General features: G+C 40.1%; 1 protein-coding gene across 2 annotated transcripts; it reads right to left on the bottom strand.

Annotated features, from left to right (window-relative positions):
* Positions 1–104: 104 nt before the first annotated feature.
* Positions 105–23,684, bottom strand: rfc4 (replication factor C (activator 1) 4). 2 transcript variants are annotated; one of them, XM_089001762.1, is made up of 11 exons: positions 23,458–23,592; positions 21,962–22,081; positions 21,699–21,777; positions 16,028–16,107; positions 15,785–15,904; positions 15,513–15,656; positions 15,318–15,438; positions 11,193–11,318; positions 2,756–2,836; positions 2,569–2,682; positions 105–1,231 (listed from the first exon to the last, which is right to left on the bottom strand). In XM_089001762.1, exons 2-11 carry the CDS (start codon positions 22,075–22,077, stop codon positions 1,136–1,138), a joined length of 1,077 nt encoding a protein of 358 aa, XP_088857888.1. In that variant the 5' UTR covers positions 22,078–22,081; positions 23,458–23,592; the 3' UTR covers positions 105–1,135. The 2 variants fall into 2 exon arrangements, with proteins under 2 accessions (XP_088857888.1, XP_088857887.1); XM_089001761.1 differs by having other exon boundaries at positions 453–1,231; positions 23,550–23,684.
* Positions 23,685–24,620: the final 936 nt, after the last annotated feature.

Raw genomic sequence — 24,620 nt, 5'->3', positions numbered from 1 at the left:
GTACGTGGGACAGCAGATGTGAGACAATCTCTTTTGTCAATGGACGCTACAGCTTCGTGTCTGCTTTCAACATTTACCTTGTAGCAGACGAGCACATTTCACCATGGCGTCCCTGATCAACTGGTGAAAAGGATCATTTGATCCGCTCCTCTTACATGTCGAACTGCTTCATACAACAAAGAGGGTGCAGAAATTGCTGAAGATTGAATGACTGTCTTTGTGTTGTCATATTTTCTTTGTTCTTTTGAGTTCAAGGTGGCGCTGCAAGAGCGGCTGCCTTTCCAGCAGCTCCTGTATTTTGTTTTTCTACTTCCTTTCCTTTCTTCTTCCTTCTATAACTTTACTGCTGAGAAATATAAATTTACCACTGCAAGACTAATAAAGGCCTCCCGATAAGAAGTAGAAAATGGATGGATGGGTGGATAAATAAATACTGCTTTGTTTCTGAACTGAAAGACAAACAGGTTGTTTGTTATTGTGGTTAGATCTTTCAAAGAAAACTAATTAAAAAACAACTCCCCCACTCAAAGCAAAAAAAAAGCAAATGTAAATACAGTAACAAACAAAAAAGTATGAACAACTTAAAAAGGCAGAAAATGTGTTTTTATTTGCCCCCAAAAATATTAAACTTGTTGAATTAAACTTGGATGTATAAAGCACCTACGCAGCTGTGAATGCTGAAGCGGTGGTGACGGCTCTGGAGCACTCATGCTAACCGCAGTTTGGTGGATACTGCTACAGACTTTGAGACCAAGAACGGTTGATAATGGGAATACTCAATCATTATACAGACATCCGTTGTCATAGTTTACTAGTTTTGACAGAGTAAGACACTGCTTGAAGTTAATGAACTGAACCTTGACTTCACTTGTCTCTAAAGTCCTAACAAATCTGTATGACCAGCTGCGTCTGCCAAAAATGTTACTTTTCAAATTCAGAAAAGCATGTAAATGTACAATTCTCACTTGTACCATCAGAGAAACTGATGTCATTGGACAGTTTGGAATCGGGTGAGCATCACATCAGACAACAAACATTTCTGTCAAGTATCTGTCGACATTCCTGAATAGAATGTGGCACTTGGTTGGTCTTGCTTTATGAACGTTTCACAATTCTCTTTTGTAGTTTGACATTTTCAGTTGTTCTGGGGTACTTGCGGGACGATTGCAGAACACAGGCTGAGCAGCTGCAAATATTCATTGGCACCATCAGACAGACATTTGTCCACTACCTGAAATACACCAAACACATGGTACAAAATACAGGTCAATTCATTGATTTCCGATACAACCGGTGGTTCATAACCTTTTGAGGTACTAAACCCAACGAATGAATATGCACATTCACCAAACCCTTCATGAAAAAGATAAACACAAAAAAATATTTATATATACAGTGATACCTTGGCTTACGAACTTAATTGTTTCCCAGACAGAGTGTGGAAGGTGAAAAGTGTGTATCCCAAAAAATAATTTCCCATAGGAAACCATTAAAATGAGAATAATCCGTTCCCAGGTCCCAATAAGACGTCATTTTCTAGTTTCTAATTTTCTAATCCTTAAAACTACACAAAATAGACCTTATTTTATGCATAATAAATATGCTATGGTATTATAATAAAGAAATAAACGGTACTGTAGAATAAAGTCGTTTTATTTACCTTTGTGATGGTCGTTGGCTTGATGGAATGGATAGTTTTTTGCATAAAGTGTGTCAAGGAGCTCTGGGTTGTACATCTTGGAAGTTGTGATATTGCAAGAGCAACAGATGCAAGCAGATACACTAGAAACATCATTAATAGCTGGTTCCCTTGCTTGTCTTTTCATTTCAAATTGAACTGATGGCTAGTGCGGGTTATTTGTGGAGCCTGATTGATGGCAATTTTAACCTTGCAGTCTACACTCTGCCTTTGAACTATCAAAGTTGAAACAAGTCCAAATTTCCCTATTTTGTATCCATTTTGTCACTCTTTCTCTCTGCCGTCTGCCAGTCTCTTTACTGTTTAAACCACTTCCCCTCACTGCTGCGTTCTTGACCAACCACGTGGCTTTAACCGAAGACTGGGGGCGGGGAATAGAGGACAAAAAAAATTTGTCAGCCATTCTCTTTTTTGGAGAATGGCTTCACTCTCTCTCTCTCTGTCTGTAACCCCCCCCCCCCTCACTGCCGCGTTCTTGACCAATCACGTGGCTTTAACCAACGACTGGGGGTGAGGAATAGCGGACCAAAACAAGCTGGCTGCCATTTGCTTTTAGGAAAACGGGCTCGTTCGCAAACGACACATCACTCATTGTGGCAGCTCCGTGTGTGTCCCAAAAAATAGTTTGTATGCCAAGGTAAAATTTTCATAAATGTAACGTTCGCAAACCGAAAAGTTTGTAAGCCAAGAGGTTCGTAAAGCGAGGTATCACTGTATATCAAAACACACACACACATATATACACACTCTGCTTGTAACTATGGGTTTCATATTTCGTGTGACAATGTTGGAGTGCCTGTAAAATTCCATTACACGAAAATTAACTCATTTATTCGTTTAGTAAGACAAATAAATATGTCACTTCCTACCGCCATTTTTTCAGTGATGGCAGACTTGTGCTCATCACTGAAATCCTGCTGAATGACGCAGTCATGAAGTTGACTCAGGATTTGTGTGGCTGCATAGCCTTCATTCACCATTATCTGACGAAGAAAAGATTGGACAAGAGAAGATGTTAATTGAGGCTTTTGTATAACTTCAAATTTTGCAACCTACCCTGACTGCAAGTTCTTGTTTCTCAAAACTTTCTTTCAAGCAGACCTGAAGCAAATCATTGATCATCTTGGTAGGAACAACCTGAAATAATAAAAACATTTGCTTTAAATATCTGCATGGTTTTGGGGTTAACAATGTTTCATGAATTTAACAGACCACCAACTCATGTCTGGTTTATACATCGTTATTCCTTAAAGGACAACCGACATCTCCGGACAAGTTGTGTCCATAATTTGTAAAATGGCTTCAAATGACTTCTACTGAGCGTATTTTACAAAGATTCCACCGCATATAGCTACATTTTACGTTTTAAGACTCGCGCTGAATATTCTGGAAGTCTTGTTTTTGCGTTGGTGACGAGTCCCCACCCTACGTCACTGAAGGAACGCCCCTCACCGAGAAAGGACATACCTTGCATCACCTCAATGCATTTTGCGGTACTTTGTTTGGTCTGAAAACTTCGTGTTGATCCGTGTTGATGGCGAAATTAGAAGGAAAACATAAACAACGCGATGGTGAATCATTGTGTGTTGCGCCAAGACCTCTACAGTGTATTTGATGTTCGCTTACAAAATGTCCCAGGAGACAATTTCCACGGAGCTTTGTCGCCGTCTTCTGCCTTTTTTTGGGTACTGTGAGTACTAAAGAGTTTGTCACTACATTTCTCTCCAGACGCATCAAAATGACTGGAATAAAATCTTTAATCGATTGCAAACGTGTATGCTTTCCTCTTCAGAACTATTTGAATCATATTCATAACTGGATGAGTAACAAGAAAGTATCTTCTCCGAATCTGAAGCCATTGTTTTGATTCTCGAGCAAGGCAAGACGAAGGGGGCAGGACCTTCTGAGACTGGCCACTTCCGGGTTCAATTTGAAGTAGTTTTTGGACACTTTATGTCATTTTTATTGGTCTTTTGCATTTGACTAAAAATATCATCCTGCGTGTTTCGGGTATTTTAGATGCTAAAACAAAATAAAAAAGCGATGTCGGTTGTCCTTTAACTCAGTCAAATCTTGGTTTTTGAACATTTCTGTTATCAACCAAATTAGATTTCCACCAGAAAATGCAACATTTTCACACCTCAGTTTACAACAGAAAATCGTTTTTTGACCAAACTGAGCAAACACGAAGACACAACTCGACTTCGTACACGAGGAAGTGATGCACACCACTCAGCTCCTTACACAAAGAAGTTACGCTTCCTCATGTAACGTTCATTGTAAGCAGACGTGTTTGTCGCTTTTTGAATAGCCTTCTGGAATGGAGTATAGTCAAAAACTGAGGTTTGACACTGTAACACAATATTAAACCAAACGAGACATTTTTTTCTGTAACTCTAGAAATAACGGCATATAATTGATGCTGATCCAGTATCGGTTGGAAAACAAAAAATGATTGGTTTTATTACTTTTATTAACACTAGAGGTCATAAAGTAAAATAATTCAAAGGTACAAGTGGAACTATATCTTACTTTTATGACACAATTGTACCTTTTTTATGTTATTACAGCAATGTCACTGTCATTTTGAATTCCAGGCAATTCTAACCGAGCCTTATTGCACGAAATGATAAGCCGACTTGCATAAGAGTTGAATCATCAACTAAAACAAACAACAGAGCAGTCCTAGCGCCCTCTGGCTTAACATTCATAGAGGAATTTGTTTACCTGCACTGGGTGCGACGAGGTGCCGAGGTTCCCCATGAAAAATCATTTCATTTTCAATAGCAAATTGTGTATGTTACACCCAGCAGGTGATAAATGTTTATCTTTTTGTTCAAGTGTCATGACTCTTCCTCTCGGTAGCAACAATAAAGTTTGGAACATTAATGTGCGAGTCAAATAATTACCGTAACTTCCGGACTAAAGAGCGTACCTGATTGTAAGCCTCGCCTAGTACATTTTTAAAGGAAAAACCATATTGTACATACATAAACCGCATCTGTCTGTAAACTGCACGTTTATAAAGAAAGACGTTACACAGAAAACGTTTTCAAAGTTTTAATAATACACAGTGTTTGAAATAACGTCTCCCCAGAGGCCCGGGGCGTACAACCTTTACGTCGGGAGTACAACTTTCAAAACATCTCGGCCCGAGCTTTCAAGTACACTTTACAGTCACAGTATAGTCCGAAGCACGAAACAGGCTTCTGATTGGCTGCCGTGCCGAGGATGCAAATTGCCAAACGAACGTTCGTTTGGCAACTTTATGGCCGGGCAGGCAACTTTTCAGAGTTGTCTGCCCTGGTGTCCGCTAACTTTTTGTCATGAGTTTCAGACACTAAGCTGAAACCATGGAAGTCTTCCTCCTGCATGTCGGGTAGGAATAGCGTCAGATATTCCTCGCCACACACGCTCTTATTTTCTCTTTTGTTGTCGCATAATCACTTTCACCCTGAGGTAAATTACTTTCGAGCTTGTGCTGTCCTCTCTGTCACGCGGCAGACAGGCATTTCGAAACCCGTTGGTGATGGTTGATTTTTTTTTCCACACTGCTAGCCGTCAGGATCCACTTGCAGACTTGTGAAAAAGTTGGTCTTCACATACGGCAAGTTTTAACAAACAATTTCTTGCCGCTGCTCATCGAAGCCTCCCATTCAACTCGGGGGGGCACTTTAAATGCTCGATTCACACATTGAAGGACAACCGATACCATTTTTTTCTAACTGACATCAGAAAAACGTTTTATAGCATCTAAAATACCCAAAACACACAGGCTGAGATACTCCTCCACAAAATGCCTTGCTCCAGAATCAAAACAATGGCTGCAGAGAGTTCAGATTCGGAGAAGATGCTTTCTTGTTCCTCATCCAGTTATGAATATCATTCAAATACAGTAAAGTCTCGTTATACCGATATCGTTTATATTGATAATACTGCTTATTATGACACTATTTTCATTTCCCGTGCACATTTCTAGTCTTTTTATGTATTGCTGTATCAGTCGCGCCATTGGTCGAGTTGGTCACGTGACTTGATCACATGTCTTGGTTACGTGATCAGCTCCCGTGTAGCAGATGCCATTTTCATTTTCAGAGCCAGCTCGTGTGTGGCAGATGACGTTTTCTACCGTCTTCAACAATGGCGACAACAATGACATACATGTTTGCAATCGACTAAAGAATGATACGTGCCATTTTGAGGCAACATTGGGGGAACATCTCTCACCCCCAAAAAAAATAGAGGCACAAACTGGCGAGCTCCAAGATTCTCCGTTTCTTATGGTGCGTGGATGCCATCTAATGGCGGCTTTTGGGCGCAACACACTTCTCACTTCATCAACGTAAGTAATGTACTGTCTATGTTGCAGTTTTGGTTTTTCATGCATGTACTGTATTTAATTGTGTAGCATTCAGATATCTTGCAACAATCATTGTTTTTTTTTCGTGGTTTCGTGTGAACAGAACGTGAGGATTCTGCATCGGTTTCATTTTTGAACTGACATAGTCATTAAAAAAGTGTAAAGACGTTTTTATTTTATGCACAAATTTATTTTTCACTTCACTACTGTATAAAAAGCATGTTAGATACGCAATCCATGAACCCAATGATAAAATGACATGCCATAGCAAAGACGGGGTATCTTTGTTTACGTGTGCCCCCCCCCCCCCCCCCCCCCCCCCCACACACACACACACACACACACACACACACACACACACACACACACACTTTAATGCAGTTCGGCCCAGGACGGATATATCGTCAGTACGGTTATATCGATATTTTTTTCTAACTCCCGAGAATATCGATATAACGAGACTTTACTGTAGTTCTGAAGAGGAAGGCATAAATGTTTGCAATCGATTAAAGAAGTCCTTCCGTATCAATTTGAGCCGTCTGGACTCCAATGTGGCGTTCCAGAAAATGCACAAGATGGCGCACAAGCTCCGTTGGAAATTGGCTGATTTGTCTGCTGGGAATTACACTTTCTTTATGGTGTTACCGCAATTGGTAGTCTTGCTGCGACACACAACGATTCACCATCTCGTTATTTATGTTGTTTTCCTTCTAATTTCGCAATCAACACTGTGTTTTCAGACCAAAAAAAAGTACCCAAAATGCATTGTGTGTCGCTTTCTCGGTCAGGGGTATTCTGAATGTGACGTCACTTCAGGAATAGTCATCAACTCGAAAACAAGACTTTCTGAACATTCAGCGCAAGCCTTAAAATGTAAAATATAGCTATATGGGGTGGAATCTTTGGAAAATGCGCTCAGTAGAAGTCATTTGAAGTGATTTTACAAATTATGGACGCAACTTGTCCGAGGTGTCGGTTGTCCTTTAAACTTGGGTCTTCCTCGGAACATATAATCCCCCTGTCTCACTCTTACCTTTATAATCATAACAATAATAATATATTTCACAGCGCCTTTCAAAACTCTCAAGGTCACTTTACAGTCACATGATCAGTTTTTCTGCGGGTGAGCAGCGGCAGCCACACACACCAGCGTTCACTCAACCCGGAAGTAGCTTAAATCGATAGAAAGCAAGCTAGCTAGCCAATCGAGAGCCAACGGATACCTAGCTAGATAGCCAGCCAACGCGACAGTGAATAAATAGCAATATAGCGAGCCAGCCAGATAGCTATTAGATAGCAAATAGCTAGCAAATGGTAATAATAATAATAATAATAATAATAATAATAATAATAATAATAATAATAATAATACAGCTTTAGTGCTCGAGCGCCACTGATGGCCATTAGAAAAAAAATCATAAATGGGCTGCATCGTTGCATAACCCGCAGGGTTGAAGGCTTCATCACTTTGCTGCTGTGAAATGTAAATGTCTCCACTGCGAGACTAATAAAGGCAAATCTAATCCAACAAAGTTGCAGTTTATAGTCCGGAAATTACAGTATTATTAGTAGAAGTCTAATAAATTTAGAGCTGCCTAAAAACACGACACCATACCTCGAAATGGAATATCACTCCCAAAAGTAATTTTAGAGCAACACATGAATGAATTGACGATGAATGATTTAAGATATTAATGGCACCTAAATGCACTAAGTAGCTAAGGGGATAAATTAGTGATGGGTCAATGATGCGTCATAAGGTGAGTTGACACAATGACAACCTGCTGGACTTGAAAAATTCCTCTAGGCGGCTCTGAACAGACAGAGCGGACAGTATTTCATGACCTCATGAAAGTCTGTGCATATATTGTATTATTCCATATCTGTAAATAATTTGAACATGTATAACAATATGAAAGTCTAAGTGAAAATGATGGATGGAATGAGGATGCTTATGGACTTTTTGTCTTCACAATATTTAATAAAAAAATAAATACAGTGATACCTCGGTTTACGAACCCCTTGGTTTAAGAACTTTTCGGTTTACGAATGTTAAATTTATGAAAATTTTACCTTGGCATACGAACTCTACCTTAGCATACAAACTTTTTTCGTACACAAAGCTGCCTCAATGGATGATGTGTCGTTCGCGAACGAGCCCGTTCTTCTAACAACAAAATGGCAGATGACTGTTTTTGTCCTCTATTCCCCGCCCCCAGTCTTGGGTTAAAGCCACGTGATTGGTCAAGAACGCAGCAGTGAGTGGAGGTTGGTTTAAAGATTAAAGAGACAGGCACACGAAAGTGAGAGTTTCAACTTTGATTCGTTCAAAGGAAGAGTGTAAACTGCAAGGTTTAAATATCCCATCAATCAGGCTCCACAAACAACCCGCACAAGCCATCTGTACACTTGACGCAAAAAGCTATCAACCCAGCTAAACAGAACACAATTGATGAGGAACTAGATCAAATTATCGCAGAGAAAGCACCTACAAGGGATCATTCCTCAAGATGGTGAAAGAAGAAGGCTACGTTCTTCATCAAGTGTTTAATGCTGATGAAACCGGCCACTCCATTCCATTAAGCCATCTACGACCATCACAAAGGTAAATAAAACCACTTTATTATACAGTACAGTTTATTTCTTAAATTATAATACCATAGCACATTTATTATACATAAAATAAGGTATATGTTGTGTAGTTTTAAGGCTTAGAAAATTAGAAAGTAGAAAAGTATGTTTTATGGGGACCTGGGAACGGATTATTCTCATTTTAATGGTGTCCTATCGGAAATTCCCTCCCAGCCCTGCCCCTTCCCACTGCCACACACACCGAACTCTGAGTACACGCTACATTCTGTACTATCATCCTGAACTCTATTTTTTAGTTCTTTCTCATTTTTTTCTGCAAGACCTCACTTCAACCCTTTCTTGTTTGTTTTTGCATTACTACATTACGTCACTTTATATACGTCACTTCCTCACTTTACATATGTCACTACCTCACTTTACATACCACACTACCTCACTTTCCTACGGAGCCCCTAAGGGGACATCGAAGAAAAAATAAACTTTGCGAGATCTCGCAATATTTTGCGAGATCTCGCAATACTTTGCATTCTCTCGCAAAACTTTGCATTCTCTCGCAATACTTTGCATTCTCTGGCAAAGAATGCGAGATATCGCAATCTTTTTTTTTTATGCGCGTTTATGTACTTCCGGGTCAGCTTGGCTCAGGTAGATGCTCGTTCACGCTGCTTATTGAGAGAAGACAACAACTCGGCGCATCATGGAGGAAGACTTGCAACACTTCTTGGAGTCAAGAAATGTCCCTCACGTGGACATTACACGTATGAAAAGCGACAAGGTGGGCATACAGCTACACAGTCTGATGTAATAAGCAAAACATGAGCAAAGGACAGTTTTTTTCGAAGTAGTATTGGTAGTTGACGGTCAATAAAGTGAAAGTGAAGCTAACATTTCTATCTACTCTACCTGTACTGTTAATTGTATTTTAATAATAAGGTTATTAACACAATTTAAAATCGATATTACAGTTAGTAAATGTGCTGCCGCTACCTAATGTACTATTCTTGTGTAATATTGAATACAAATAATGATGACTGTATTTTCCCATCACTCATGTGAATATGTAAAATTTATTAAAAGTTATAGATAATTAAATAAACATGTCAAGTATTTATTCTCACAGTTTATCTTTGCAGGTTGACGTGGCAGTAATTGCTATGATGACTGAAGAGCAAATGGGCAAATATATCACTTCTTATGGTGATCGAATAGCTGTCCTTTGCTTTTGTCATCAGAAAATGTCCAGTGGTAATAATGAACTGCTCCTCCAAAAATTAAGAGGCAAAATAACATCAAGGAAAATAGGTGTACTGGGTGAGACTTCGGGAGTACTCCAAAACCGTGTTGATGGGATGGCAAGACATAAAAATGTTTCTGCAGAAAAGTCTCAAAGGAAGATAGAAATTGGTTGGCTCTATTTTCATGGCAACAATGACCATCAAGTGAGGACAAGCAAAGGTGGAGGAACAAGGCATGCCATCCTGGAAAAAACAGCAACTGTCGCTCAGATTTTGGAGCTGGGAAAAGGGCTATTTTTCCCAGATGGAAGCTTAACCAAAGGACCGGTTGAAGACTTAACTTTTGAGGTCTGTGATTTCAAAAGAAACCAAATTGCTTTAGATGAAACAATTGGCAGACTATGAAAAAAACAAATTGAAACGTAAGATGTTACATTGGCACAAAAGAAAATACTCCAACATGTCATTTGGATGAATGAATATGTGTGTGTGTGCAAATATGTCTACACATGTTGGTGACAGATGAATGAGCTTCACTGCATTCATCCAAATGACATGTTGGAGTATTTTCTTTTGTGCCAATGTAAAATCTTAACAGTTTCAATTGGACAAACGAGCATTTTATATTGATCAAACATGCTTTCCTTACACAGTAAGGAAGATGTGTTACAATCAGGGAAGCACAAACTCGCCCCCTGGGAACGGATTGTTCTCGTTTTAATGGTTTCCAATGGGAAATACATTTTTGGGATACACACTTTTCACCTTACACACTCTGGGAACCAATTAAGTTCGTAAGCCAAGGTATCACTGTTAGTTGTATTAAGTTCATCCTGTCTACTTGATATCTAATTTAAAACCGATTCTTTTCTTACAGACAGTGTTTTTTTGGGTGTTCAATTACCTGACATGTTTCGGCAACATGACAGATAATTGAACACCTAAATAACACTGTCTGTAAGAAAAGAATCAGTTTTAAATAAGGTATCACTGTATTACAATATGAAAGTCTCAGTGAAAATTATGTGAATGAGGATGTTTGTGGACTTTGTCTTCACAATATTTAATAAAAATAATAAAGACGTTTCTCCAATGTTTTAAAATTACGTTGCATTTCTTTCAAGCGATTTCTCCTGCCGATTAGAATAGAGACTCACATGAAACTGATTATGCCGGCATACACAAGAACACTTTGACTACCAAGAGGTTGGGACAAAACATAGTTTACAGCCACAAAACATTGCGGAGCTAAAACATTTACATTGAGCCATCGCAAGAGCAAAAAGAGCCAAAAATTCCATCTTACCCCAGCTATTTCGATGACGGCAAGTTCTGTAATCTCATTGTTGACATTGAGGCGTGCGGCACTCTGAAGGAAGGTGATGGCTTTCCGCAGGTCTCCCTCTGACACCCTCACCAGTGTGAATATACTCTAGATCGACAAGACACATTTAAACAAAACATAAACGTTTGAACACACCACAGGCAACACACAACAAAAAGTAACATTTTAAATCAAGCAACTCCAATTGAAATTATATCTGGGCCATGGAAGATTATCTTTTTCCACAAAAGTGGGATTCTAGGACAATCTATTCCTGCAATTCACATGGAATCGGGACCCAGAAGGTGGAGCTGAATGGTGAAAATCCAGGTAAAATCAACACCCATTGAAATTGCAATGGATGCATTATATGCAGTACTTGGTACATAACACGTGGTCTGATTGACATTTTTGAAATCGAGCGCTAATTGAGCATTTTGGTTAATGAAAAGTACAGTGATACCTTGGTTTATGAACGCTTTAGCTAAGGAACGTTAAATTCACGAGAATATAATCTGAGCATTAACTATTTTTTGAGAAACACACGCAGCGCCACAATGAGTGATGTGTCATTCGCGCACGAGCAGTTCTTGGAGCTGGATGACGAACTTCCAGGTCACCTCTTGACGATATCCGAGTGAAGTTGCCGTGCTTTCTCTGCGATAATTTTACCCAGTTCCTCATCAATTGTGTTTTGTTTAGCTCGGTTGGTTTTTGCATCATGTGTCTCAAGGAGCTCTGGGCTGTACATCTTGGACATTGTGATGCAACAGCAACAGATGCAGGCAGACACGATAGAAATTTCATTAATAGCTGGTTCCTTGCTTGTCTTTTCTCTTCAAATTGTACACATGGCTTGTGCGGGTAATTTGTGGAGCATGATTGATGGGATATTTTATCCTTACAGTCTACACTCTACCTTTGCACTATCAATAAAGTTGAAACGAGTCCAAATTTCACTGTTTTCTAGCTATTTTCTCACCATTTCACTTTTGTTTTTGTTTTCACTTTTGTTTTGTTTCAAGCTCTGTCATCTCCCTTTTGTGTGTGTGTGTGTGTGTGTGTGTGTGTGTGTGTGTGTGTGTGTGTGTGTGTGTGTGTGTGTGTGTGTGTGTGTGTGTGTTTCTGTAACCCATCCCCCCGCTCACTGCTGCGTGTGTCCCCTCCCTCCTGTCCCACGGATCTTGACCAATCACGTGCGGCTTTAACCGAAGACCTGGGCCTGGGAATAGAAGACAAAAAAAAGTTGGCTGCCATTTCCAGCTCCTTGTTAGGGGCCAGCTCTCTTCGTTCACTTCAGAGATGCAGTTCCAAGAACTGGCTCGTTCACGAACGACACATCACTCATTGTGGCGCTTTGTGTGTTTCCCGAAAAATAGTTTGTATGCCAACGTTATATTCTTGCGAATTTAACATTCCAAAGGTGAAAGGTTCGTTAGCTAAAGCTTTCGTAAGCTAAGGTATCACTGTGTTTAAAATATACCTAAAATTAAAAAAATATACAATATAATATGAAGTTGACACAATTTGCGACAAAATGAGATGAGTGAGACTTGGTGGCTTTTCTTTCACTCCTGTCTCTAACTTTAGCTCGCCTTAATTAGCACACACGACAGCATTGCTCAGCTGACGTCGTGCAACGAACTTTAGAAGCCAACCACGGGACACTTCGAAGTCTTCAATGATCATGGTGAGCGCTATGGAAGTCACCTCTTATTAACGGCCAGGTTTGGGGAAAGTATTAAACACGTTAACAGTCAAACCATTCCAGGAAATATGCATTTACTTGACTACACGTCAAGCCGCAAGCAATTCACTCTGAGCATGTTAAATGGCAGAATCCGATTGAGCAAGAATCGCTTCGTTGTTTTTTAACTACTTGTGGAATTGAGCCTTTCTGACTCCAAGCGTCTCCTGAATGTTACGTACTTTGTAACCCGCTTTGTTTCATAACATACATATCACTTTATCTTCTTTGATCATTACTGTTCCTTTTTTTTTGAATGGCATGATCTACAGGAAATGTAAATGAATGAAATTAAAAGCTTTCGCAATTACAGTAAAGTCACTGCAATCAAGAGTCACTTGCATGTTGCCATTTTACATCCAATGATAGAAAATAGCGGCCCGGACACATTTAGATCGTTGCATCATGAGGGAGTTGCTTGATTTGGCGGGGCTGCGGTCTTTTGTATGGCTTCTAGAACTTCCATTGTTATAGAATCCATCCTTAATGTAATATAGTAGTAGAAAGTTTAATGCATAAGTTTTTTATCTTCTGTTTTTTAATGGCTTCGGGAATTCCCGTTTGACAGAGGTCTGCAGGTAATACTGAAGATAAGATTTCTTCCACCATCTCTCTGTCTCCCCCTTCCCTCCCTGTGCTCTGCAACTTTATGTTGCTCCACCACCCGGCGTTGAAATACCTGTCATTACAATTCCAAACTAAATTAATGCAACATTCACATCAAACCTCAATTATGTACCAACCTTCAGCGGGCCAGAGTAGAAGGACAAACGAGCTGGACCTGGCCTGCAGGCCATAGTTTTCCCACCAATAAACGTAAGTGGAAGAGTAGAGAGAAGGAAATGTCAAAATGCCTGAAGTCCCGAGTCACATACCCACAGTCAGTGATGGTGGTGGGGTGCAATGTCAGGTCATGGTGTTGGTCCACTGTATTTTATCAAGGGCAGGGTTAGTAGCGAGCTATAGATTCTGGAGAAGTTCATCTGCTGAAAAGCTTTACCCATTACGCCTCAATAGTGTTTGCCTCCATGCCATTGGTCGGATGAAATACAGTGATACCTTGGCTTACGAACTTAATTGGTTCCCAGACAGAGTGTGTAAGGTGAAAAGTGTGTATCCCAAATATTAATGTCCCATAGGAAACATTTAAAATGAGAATAATCTGTTCCCAGGTCCCCATAAAACATAATAATTTTCTACTTTCTAATTTTCTAAGCCTTAAAACTACTCAAAATATACCTTATTAATATACATAATTAAATGTGCTATGGTATTATAATTAAATAAATTGTACTGTATAATAAAGTGGTTTTATTTACCTTTGTGATGGACAACGATGGCTTGATGGAATGGAGTGGCCGGTTTCATCAGCATTAAACACTTGAGGAACGTAGCCTTCTTCTTTCACCATCTTGAGGAATGATCCCTTGGAGGTGCTTTCTCTGCGATAATTTTACCATTTTCCTCATCAATTGTGTTCTGTTTAGCTGGGTTGATAGCTTTTTGCATCAAGTATACAGATGGCTTGTGCGGGTTATTTGTGGAGCCTGATTGATGGGATATTTTAACCTTCCAGTGTACACTCTGCTTTTGAACTATTAAAGTTGCAAAGTCCAAATTTCACTGTTTTCTATCCATTTTCTCACCATTTCACTTTTGTTTTGTTTTTTCACTTTTGTTTTTTGTTTCAAGCTCTGTCGTCTCCCTTTCGCGTGTGTTTTCTCACTGTCTGTCGTCTGCCTGTCTCTTTAATGTTTCCCCCCCTCTCACTGCTGCGTTCTTGACCAATTAGGTGGCTTTAACCGAAGACTGGGGGCGGGGAATAGAGCACAAAACAGTCGGCCACCATTTTCTTGTTAGAAGGGCTTGTTCGCGAACGACACATCACTCATTGTGGCAGCTCTGTGTGTATGCCGAAAAATAGTTTGTATGGCAAGGTAACATTTTCATAAATGTAACGTTCGTAAACCGAAAAGTTCGTGAGCCAAGCGGTTCGTTAACCAAGGTATCACTGTATGCTATTTTTTTTAAATAGGGGTTTCTGTTTTTTCCTTTTTTCCCGCCAAAATAATCAATATCGAAACAATAAATAGCTTAAACTGCTTCAGTAGTGTGTAATGAATCTAAAATATATGAAAGTCTCATGTTTATCAATGCATTACATCAAATAATGAAATTTATCACAATATGTTAATTTTAGGAGAAGGATCTGTTTGTGCTGTAATAGCATCAAAGTGTGTGATTAATTATACGTATATCCAGATTGTTGTTGGTTTTTCCAATTTCCATGTTGTAAACAAAATTAAAATGCAATAAGATTTTTAAAAATCACAGGTTTCTCAGACTGCATTGACACTTACCTCCATTGTGTATTTGAGGTTCTCCTTTTCACAGATCTCTAGGAGACGCTTTTCTTGTACTTGGTCAGCAAGGGGTTTAAAACGAAACTTGGAACATCTGGACGTTAAAGGCTCAATGATCCTACAAAATACACAGGAAAACACATACGATTGGAGGTTGTGCGTTTGTCTAACTGTGGCAACAAGTGTGCTCACCTGCTGATGTAATTGCAAATGAGGCAGAAACGTGTGGTCCGGGACTCTTTTTCCATTGTTCTTCTGAGTGCAGCCTGAGCTGCTGCAGTCATGGAGTCAGCTTCATCCAGGATGATGATCTTAAAAGGAGGACATGGCTTTCCACTATAAAGGCAGCACACACAATACTTATTGAACTTTACAGGGAAACACATGCTCAAATACATGTAGAGGTATTTTGTGTGTGTGTTTTTTTACAATATGAATGTAAGAATTTATGAAATCATCCTCACTCTGGCCGAGTCACTGCAACAGTGAGCTGAGCAAAGTTTTTGACCTTCTCCCTGATGACCTGAATGCCCCTTTCATCTGAAGCATTTAGCTCAAGAACCCTCTTCTTGTATAGCTCTGGACTAGAGGAGAGAGAAGACAGATCAAGTAAAAAAATGATAGCCAATATAAAATAGCTGGTATCTAGTTTCACGTAACTCCAATGATAGTTCACCACTGTAAACATGAGTAAATATTGCACTGACCCATAAAGTTCTCTCGCAGCAGCTAATATGGTAGAGGTCTTTCCTGTTCCAGGTGGACCATAGAAGAGCAAGTTTGGAAGCTAAATTTGCAACACAAACATAAAGGGGCACATTGGTGTAAATTTTTTGAAATGTAAAACTCTTCAAAGTTACTGTATACACGTAAAGGTACACATAAAGTGTGCAACACTAAATGCATCTGGTGATCACAGTCTCAATTAATATTCATTAAGGTTGCTTCTGAAAATGAAGTGGCTTGTGTTGATGACGGTGAAGAAGATTCTCACTTCCCACAAACAGATATGAAAAGCACGGTCTTATTGGTTTAAATAGGTTGATGGTTTCCATTACATTCTAAAGTTGTCTTTTTTTGTAAAAAAAAAATCCCGTGCAGTTTTGGCTGTTGCCTTCGTCTGAGCTGTCAACTACTTCTTGTGACATGTTTAAAAAACAGCTGAAGAAAAAAAATCAAAATAAGGCTACCCAGTCAAGACTGCGAACCAACTCCACACTGTCACGATGAAGCAATGTGTACAATTCGTTGGTGCGGTTTCCGACGAGCAAGTTTACACTCTCAGCAGTTGGACCAGTTAAACTACGGTAATCAAAAAATAGTTGCCGATTAAATACAAATAAGTTATCGCAAATACAACACACCGTAAAAAAGGCAGCCAACAGTGAAACATAAAAAGGGAAACTGCTGTGTTGTGGAACACAACATTCGTAACATCGATTCTCTTCCCACCTTCAAGACCCATCTCAAAACCCACCCATTTAAAATAGCATTTTCTGTGTAGCTCTCTCTCTTGTTTCTATTTATAATTGTATTTTATTTATTGTATTCTATTTGTGATTGTATTTTATTTATTATGGTACCTATGCTTGTCTGTGACTGTAAAGTTTCCTTGAGAGCTTTGAAAGGCGCTTAAAATGTAATTTATTAATATTATTATTATTGTTATTATTATCGTGCTGTGTTGAAAAGCTAATCACTTCACAAAATAAATCCACTTGTGCTCTGAACAGTTAAAGTCATGCCGGGAACCAATCATGTACCTTGTTTGAGTGGACATGTGCAGTACAGTACATACATGTAACAAAGCATGCGAGTCACGTCCACCACTTTGTTCAGCATGCAGGGAGACCACTGATGCATAACCATGAAACATGCCTTCGTAGTATGGCTGTCGATAAGACTGTATTTTTAAATGAATAAATGTGACTAATTTTGGAGGAAAAAACGCGAAACACTAAAAGTGCAAAACTTTTAGGGGAAAGTAGCATGAGGTCACTGTATTCACATAATGAAGTTGGTTAATGTATAAGAAGAGAAATTGCAGTTTTCGTGCTTATGTTTGTTAAAGTCATTATAAGTGCCTTGCATGCTGGGTCCCAGAGAACAGGAATTTCATCTGTGCTGTATGTTATGCATAAAGGCCTATCTGACAATAATATCTTTCATCTAGAACTGCTTCATGTCATCACAAAGAGGGTACAGCAAGTCCTGACGAATGAATGTCTCTCTGTGTCTGTTTTGTCATATTGTCTCTATGCTGTCATGTTATTTGTTATTTAGTTTTTTTTGTTCTTTTGACTTCAAGACGGCGCCCCAAGAGTGGCTGCCTTTCCAGCAGCTCATGTATTTTGTTTTTCTACTTTCATTCCTTTCATCACTTTGCTGCTGTGAAATGTAAATTTCTCCACTGTGAGACTAATAAAGGCAAATCCAATCCAATCCAAAGCCGACTTTGACGTTTGACTTTGAAATAGTTTGCTCTACTTACCGTATTTTACAAAGATTCCACAGCATATAGCTAAATTTTACATTTCAAGACTTGCACTGAATATCCAGGAAGTCTTGTTTTTGAGTTGGTACACTAACTGGGGGCGGGACTTTCTGAAAATGCCCAATTCGCAGCTCAATTTTTTGCAGATTTTGGACACTTTAAGTCATTTTTATTGGTGTTTTGCATTTGAATAAAAAGATCATACTGCATGTTTTGGAAAACGTTTTTCTGATGTCAGTAAAAAAAACAAAAAAGTGAAAAATAAATGGGACACTGTTTTGGTCTCGATAACGAAACAAACAAAATCACGACAATATCTTCTTTTCTTTTTGGCTTTTCCCTTCAGGGGTCGCCAAAGCGAATCAGTGTCCTCCATCTAACCTGGTTTTGTGTATCCGCTTCTCTCACACCAGCTACCTTCATGTCCTCTTTGACAACATCCATAAACCTCCTCTTTGGCCTTCCTTTCGGCCTCCTGCCTGACAGTTCAAGGCTCAGCATCCTTCTTCCGATGTAGTCACTCTCTCCTCTGGACATGTCCAAACCATCTCAGTCTGGCCTCTATGACTTACTCTTCAAATCAGAATCAAAATCATCTTTCTTGTCAAGTATGTAGAACACACAAGGAATTTGTCTGCAATAGTATCATTAAAAAAATGGAGAAAAATTGAGGCACTATACCAGGGGTCGGGAACCTTTTTGACTAAGAGAGCCATAAAAATAAAATATTTAGAAATGTTTCTCAGTGAGAGCCACACACACGCGCAAACACGCACGCATGCGCGGCTACTTTTCAACAAAATGTCCGAATGTATTATTTCAATTAACTTTGTGATAATAGTTACCATTAACATGAATGGTTTTCCGTTCCTCATGATTGGTAAAAATCCAGCCAAACGATCGGAATGAAAGTCAACTGGCCAGGTCCATATGCGAAGTTACTGCTAGCTAGCTTGCCACGGCTCATTCGCTTCCACGCTTGCTTTCTGCTGTCCCTCGCAGAAGTATATCGATGCTTATGTTCGCATGGGGCTTGTCAAAGTGCCACTGACATTCAACTGTTTCATTGATGGTATTGTTTCATTGCAAATTAGAATGTGAACCTTTTAACCCTACAAAGGTGAATCCTTCGGTCCATTCAAACCTGAAGTGTACGATACTCGTCTTTTTTTTGTTACTCGTCTGGCTTATATAAAAGGGGCGTTTACCTGTTTCAACATGAAAGGCCACCGAGGTCAGTATCATCCAATCAAAATTGCACTTTCCGCCAACTGCCGCCCAAACAGGTAATGAACAGCGAAGAAGCGAGAATATGTATTTAGTTTTATCGGCGAGCCAGATGAAATCATCAAAAGAGCCATATATGGCTCCCGAGTCATAGGGTCCCCACCCCTGCACTATACAGTTCCATTTGGGTTACTGTTTAGAGTTAATGGCTTGGGGGAAGAAGCTGTTTAAATGTCTGCTGAATTTGGTGCGCATGGATCAGTAGGGTGCGGAGGGTCCAGTCGGATTTTCCGCACCCTTGTTTGGATTCTTGCAGTGTGCAAGTCCTCGAGAGTGGGGAGGGCGGTGCCAATGATTTTTTTCCACCGTCCTAACTGTCCGTTGAAGTCCCATTTTGCCCATTTTTGTGGCGGCTCTGAACCAAACGGTGAGGGAAGAACACAGGGTGGATTCAATGACGGCCGTGTAAAAATGTCGCAGCACCGCCTGGGGCAGGCCATGTTTCTTTAGAAGCCTCAGGAAGTACATCCTCTGTTGGGCCTTTCTCAGGATGGAGTTGGTGTTGACCTCCCACTTCATGACCTGAGAGACTGTGATTCCCAGGAACTTGAAGGTCTCGACGGTTGACACGAGGCAGTTGGATAGTGTGAGGGGCAGCTGTGGTGATGGATGTCTCCTGAAGTCCACGATCATCTCTACCGTCTTGACCGTATTCAGCTCTAGGTTGTGACGGCAGCACCAGAGCTCCAGCTGTTCCACTTGTTGTCGGTACGCAACGTCGTCACAGTCTTTGAAGAGACCAATGACCGTGGTGTCGTCCGCAAACTTTATGAATTTGACATCTGGGTGCGTTGAGGTGCAGTCGTTTGTGTAAAGAGAGAAGAGCAATGGAGAGAGGACGCATACCTGTGGGGCTCCAGTGCTCATGGTGCGCGTTAAGGATGATATTTTCCCAGTCTGACCTGTTGTGTCCATCCCGTCAGGAAGCTGAGGATCCACTGGCAGATTGTAGGGGACACACCAAGTTGGAGAAGTTTGGGGATGAGGAGTTCCGGGATGATGGTGTAGAACGCAGAGCTGAAGTCCACAAACAGGATCTTTGCGTAGGTTCTTGTGTTGTCGAGGTTCTCGAGGATGTGGTGCAGCCTGATGTTGACCGCATCCTCCACAGACCTGTTTGCCCGGTAGACAAACTGAAAGCGGTCCTGAAGAGGTCTGGTGATGTTCTTTAAGTGGTTGTCCCTCTTTAAGTGGTTGTCCCTCTTCAAGTAAGTTGTACCTCCAATATACTAATTCCCCTATCACTACGCTGTATGGAGTCAGCTGACATTTATTTTTTAATTTTTATTTAAACAGGCGTTTGATTAACTGTTATGTTTTATGCCTGCATAATTTTCCACTTGCACTTCTTTGTGTATTGTTTTTGGATTGGATTGGATTTGCCATTATTAGTCTCACAGTGGAGAAATTTACATTTCACAGCAGCAAAGTGATAAAAGGAATGAAAGTAGAAAAACGGGCGGCCCGGTAGCCGAGTGGTTAGCACACCGGCTTCACAGTGCAGAGGTCGCCGGTTCGCGTCCCGGTCCGGCCTCCCTGTGTGGAGTTTGCATGTTCTCCCCGGACCCGCGTGGGCAGGCCATGCTTCTTTAGCAGCCTCAGGAAGTACATTCTCTGTTGGGCCTTTTTCAGGATAGAGTTGGCATATTCATGCAGGCGCAACCGCTCAGCAGTCTCCTCCTTGATGAATGTCGTGGCCAAAAATGCTGAAAAACAATCCGTATCCATTCCACACGACGCACAACCGCACAAGGTGACAAAAGAAAACCAAAAAAAGACAAAAACAACAAAAAAAAGCAAGTCTCATGAGAGCACTTGCTGACGGCTACCTACTCGGGCGCCATCTTCGACTCCTATTATTATGACCGTTTTAAATTTTGTGAAGTACTAATTTACTTACTCATACCTGATCGTATCCAACTTGGTCACTCCCAAAGCAAACCTCAACATCTTCATCGCTGCTACCTCCAGCTCTGCTTCCTGTCTTTTCTTCAGTGGCACGGTCTCCAGTCCAAACATCATGGCTGGTCTCACCACCGTTTTAGACACCTTTCCTTTCATCCTCGCTGAAGCCCTTCTATCATACATCAAACCTGACATTTTTCTCCAGTTGTTCCAGCCTGCCTGGACACGCTTCTTCACCTCTTTTACATACTGTCCATTGCTCTGGACACTTGACCACAAGTACTTAAATTAACAGTATAGTATTGCACTTGATAGTAAAACATGTATGCCAGCAACGCACCAGCAGTGGCACGGGAGTTCTAGAGCAAATTCTGGACCCATAGGCTGACACTGCAATTGCTATAAAATATACAGTTCAAACAGCATTGGATGTTGGTTGATTTTTTTTCTTTTTTTTCCTGATCAGCACCATAATATCCAAGCCCGGAGAAATGTGTTAGGAAGGGAATCCGACGTAAAAGCTTGGCCAAAACAAACATGTGAATTAAACCTCTGAAGATGGAGGACACTGATTCGCTGTGGTGACCCCTTTAAGGGAAAATCCGAAAGGAAACGAAGAAGACAATAATATCATTTTAACAAGTATGTGCGGCGGGGCAGTTACTGTACCATGATGAAAAGACAAGACTTACATCTGCTCCTTCGAGTGATTTCTTGAGGACTGCTATGGCTTCTTCCTGAAAGGCGACATCGTCAACGCATTTCGGCCGACTATGATAAAATGGAGAGCCAGAAAATACCCATGAAGCACTTTGCGTACTGCTGTTGAAACATTCAAGAGACTGTTCCAAAAATCTACTGTTCCAAAAGATATAGACATGAGCCTGTGGTTGCCTCAAGGTAAAAGAGAAGAAGACACTGCCTTGACAAATGTAACGATGTAGTTGATACATACTATTTTTCAACCCAGGGAATAAGCTTGGCTTTCTTCTCAATGCTGAAACCTGCATCACACTTGTCTTTCGGGGGTCGAGTTGTCTGAACAGTAGTTCCTTTCAAAAATGCCTGCATGATTCTGTGTTCATGAAAGGTAGAAAAGGAGGTTCAAATTAAAAAAAAGGAAAAGGTGAGAGAACATTGAACAAGTATGAGCAATCACAATTAGCTACATGAACAACAGTTCAGTTGCAAAGAACAAGGGTTTCATTGATACTTGTGCTGTATCTGTGTTGAATCATTCAATAGTGGTTATTTATGGTTCGCTATCAGGAACACAGTGAAACTCCTCTACAACGAAACTTACATATGTGAAAATAACCCAGTGTGAAAAAGCTTAACAATCAGAATCAGAAAGCCTTTAACTCATTCACTGCCTGACATGTGCCAAAATGTGTCCACTCCAGTGCCAGGGCTTTTGTCGTTGTCACTTGAAGTGCAGGAGACACAGAATATTGAGTTTTAGAACTACACAAACATTCAATACAGCGGTAGGAACCTTAGCCTCTCTTCTTTCATCAGAAAAAAAAGAGTTAATTCCTAAATTATATGGGTCTGGGGTTATATGAGCTTGAAATGAGGGTGGCTGTCCAAAATACAATACAATACATACATATTGATTTAGATAGCGCTTTAACAACAACTGAAGCTGGAACAAAGCGCAAACATGGAAAGAAGGGAAATGCTGCCCCTTTGTGGAAAAGAAAAAAAACATTGCTGGAGGCCACGGCCAGCGGGTTATCGGCACACAAGCATTATTAAAAAACAAAACCCAAACAAATTCAGGAATAGCACTCTATGTCATATTTTTAAATCCCGAATAAATTAGTGAATGGCAGTGAATTATTTAATAAGAGAAACAAGAAAACAGCAACAACGACCACCACATTGGTCTACACATGCGCAGTGATACAGGAAATATTTGTTGTGATTAGAACGTGGTTAGAACTGACGGTTTTTGACACAGCATCAATGTTGCATAGCTGAATAGAAAATGGCTACAAAACGACTTTTGCAGACCAAGGCTCTTCACAATGAGTTAACAAAAGAGAAGGTTTAATACAAGACAGGATAAAAGTAATATGATGAATGATGAAGGAAGGGATGTAAAAGACATCGTGCAAGAAATTGATGCAAGTGAATGCTAATTAGAAATGTTGCTATTTGTTTCAATATTTTTCTTTCTACGCTGGCTATTATGAATTGTCAAATGAGTGTATGAAAAACTACCGATTCCCGGCAGCCTACGCATGAGCTAAAACAACCTGTTGCAATCAGTGTAGGATATTCGAATCAGGCCGAAATGACGCCAGGAGGAAGCCGGTCAGGGGCACAAAAATAAAAGTAATCTACGCCATTAAAATAAATGATCAGCTTTACCATTTTGTTCAGAAACTATGTATGTAAATTTGCATTACATGTGAAGTCTGGGTGTCCTCATGATTAGAAAATTACCTGACAAAATGCAATTGACACAAACGGTCTCCCAAAAAACACGCCTATAGCTTTTAATGCAATATATTTCATACGCGTTCAAATTCGCTTACTGGTTAACCACGCCGGGCAAACTTGGTCTTTAGTCTGAATTAGTCCAACGGCTTGTATTTATCGAAACGAGCCCCAAATCTGATTCGGCTTCAGACTCGATAATGTTTACATGCGGAAAACCAATGTATTTTCCCGCCCTAAAGGACAAACTTCCGGTGACGAGTTTTCGACTGACAAATCAAATATTTCGAATTCCAGATTATAAAATAAAATAAGAAAACCTCACAATGGTGAAATTCCCAATTTCAAAATAACGAAAGGGACAAGGTGGAAGACAAAAATAAATTAATGAATCAAAATAAAAAATAATCAGGTCGAATGAACAGCTCTGTAGTCAAGGGCATATGTTCCATTCAGGGAAGGTGGGAAATTGGAAGAATAACACTTGGAGTGTTCCAGTTTTGAACTCGAAGCGTTCGAGGGGATTATAACAAATAAATAACTGATTCCGTTCCAGTCTTTCTTGTTCTGGTTCTTCACAAATGACATGACTTCATGGAGCGGGGTAATGGAATGTCTTCGTGAAATCAGTACAAATCATATCGTATTATTTTTTATTTTTTTTTTTACATCTGCTGTGAAAGCGTGATATAAATAAGGAAGTAATGTTATTGTGTTGTTTATTTTGAGTATCTTAATCACTGGTATCAAACCAAAGGGTTGGGGGCCAGTTCTAGTCCGCCACATCATTTTATGCTCCCAGCAAACACAAATTAAAGAAGAATCATGAAACACTGGACGTGATGTTATTCTGTCCATTTGTGCCAATGGATGGTCCTCACATGAGATTAGCCTTGATGTTGAGAGTGGTGTGGGAGCTGTGCCTCAGGGATGGGAGGTTGTGAATTTGGGACATCGTAGATGACACACATCGTCTGTAGTGTGCCATCGTCAGTAGTGAGAGAGCTATAGAGAGGGATGTAAAGATAGATAGAGAGAGAAAGACAGATATAGAGAGAGATAGAGAGAGAGAGAGATCTAGAGATAGAGATCTAGAGATAGAGATAGAGAGGTAGAGGTAGGGATAGAGAGAGGTAGAGAGAGAGGGGGTAGAGGTAGAGATAGAGATA

This window comes from Hippocampus bargibanti, linkage group LG07, assembly GCF_051943395.1.
Source record: "Hippocampus bargibanti isolate YZ-2025 linkage group LG07, ASM5194339v1, whole genome shotgun sequence".
NCBI lineage: Eukaryota > Metazoa > Chordata > Actinopteri > Syngnathiformes > Syngnathidae > Hippocampus > Hippocampus bargibanti.
Note: the sequence above shows the minus strand (reverse complement) of the source record. Positions and strands in the feature narration are given on the sequence as shown.

Bases quoted from the DNA above. Each gene is read 5' to 3' on its own strand.
- rfc4 (XM_089001761.1), bottom strand. From the start codon at position 22,077: ATGCAGGCATTTTTGAAAGGAACTACTGTTCAGACAACTCGACCCCCG. The intron at 2,837-11,192 runs GTAAGATGGAAT...TTATTATTTCAG, and splicing joins CCGTCATCGAAATAGCTGGG to GTTGTTCCTACCAAGATGAT. The intron at 2,683-2,755 runs GTAGGTTGCAAA...TTTCTTCGTCAG, and splicing joins AACAAGAACTTGCAGTCAGG to ATAATGGTGAATGAAGGCTA.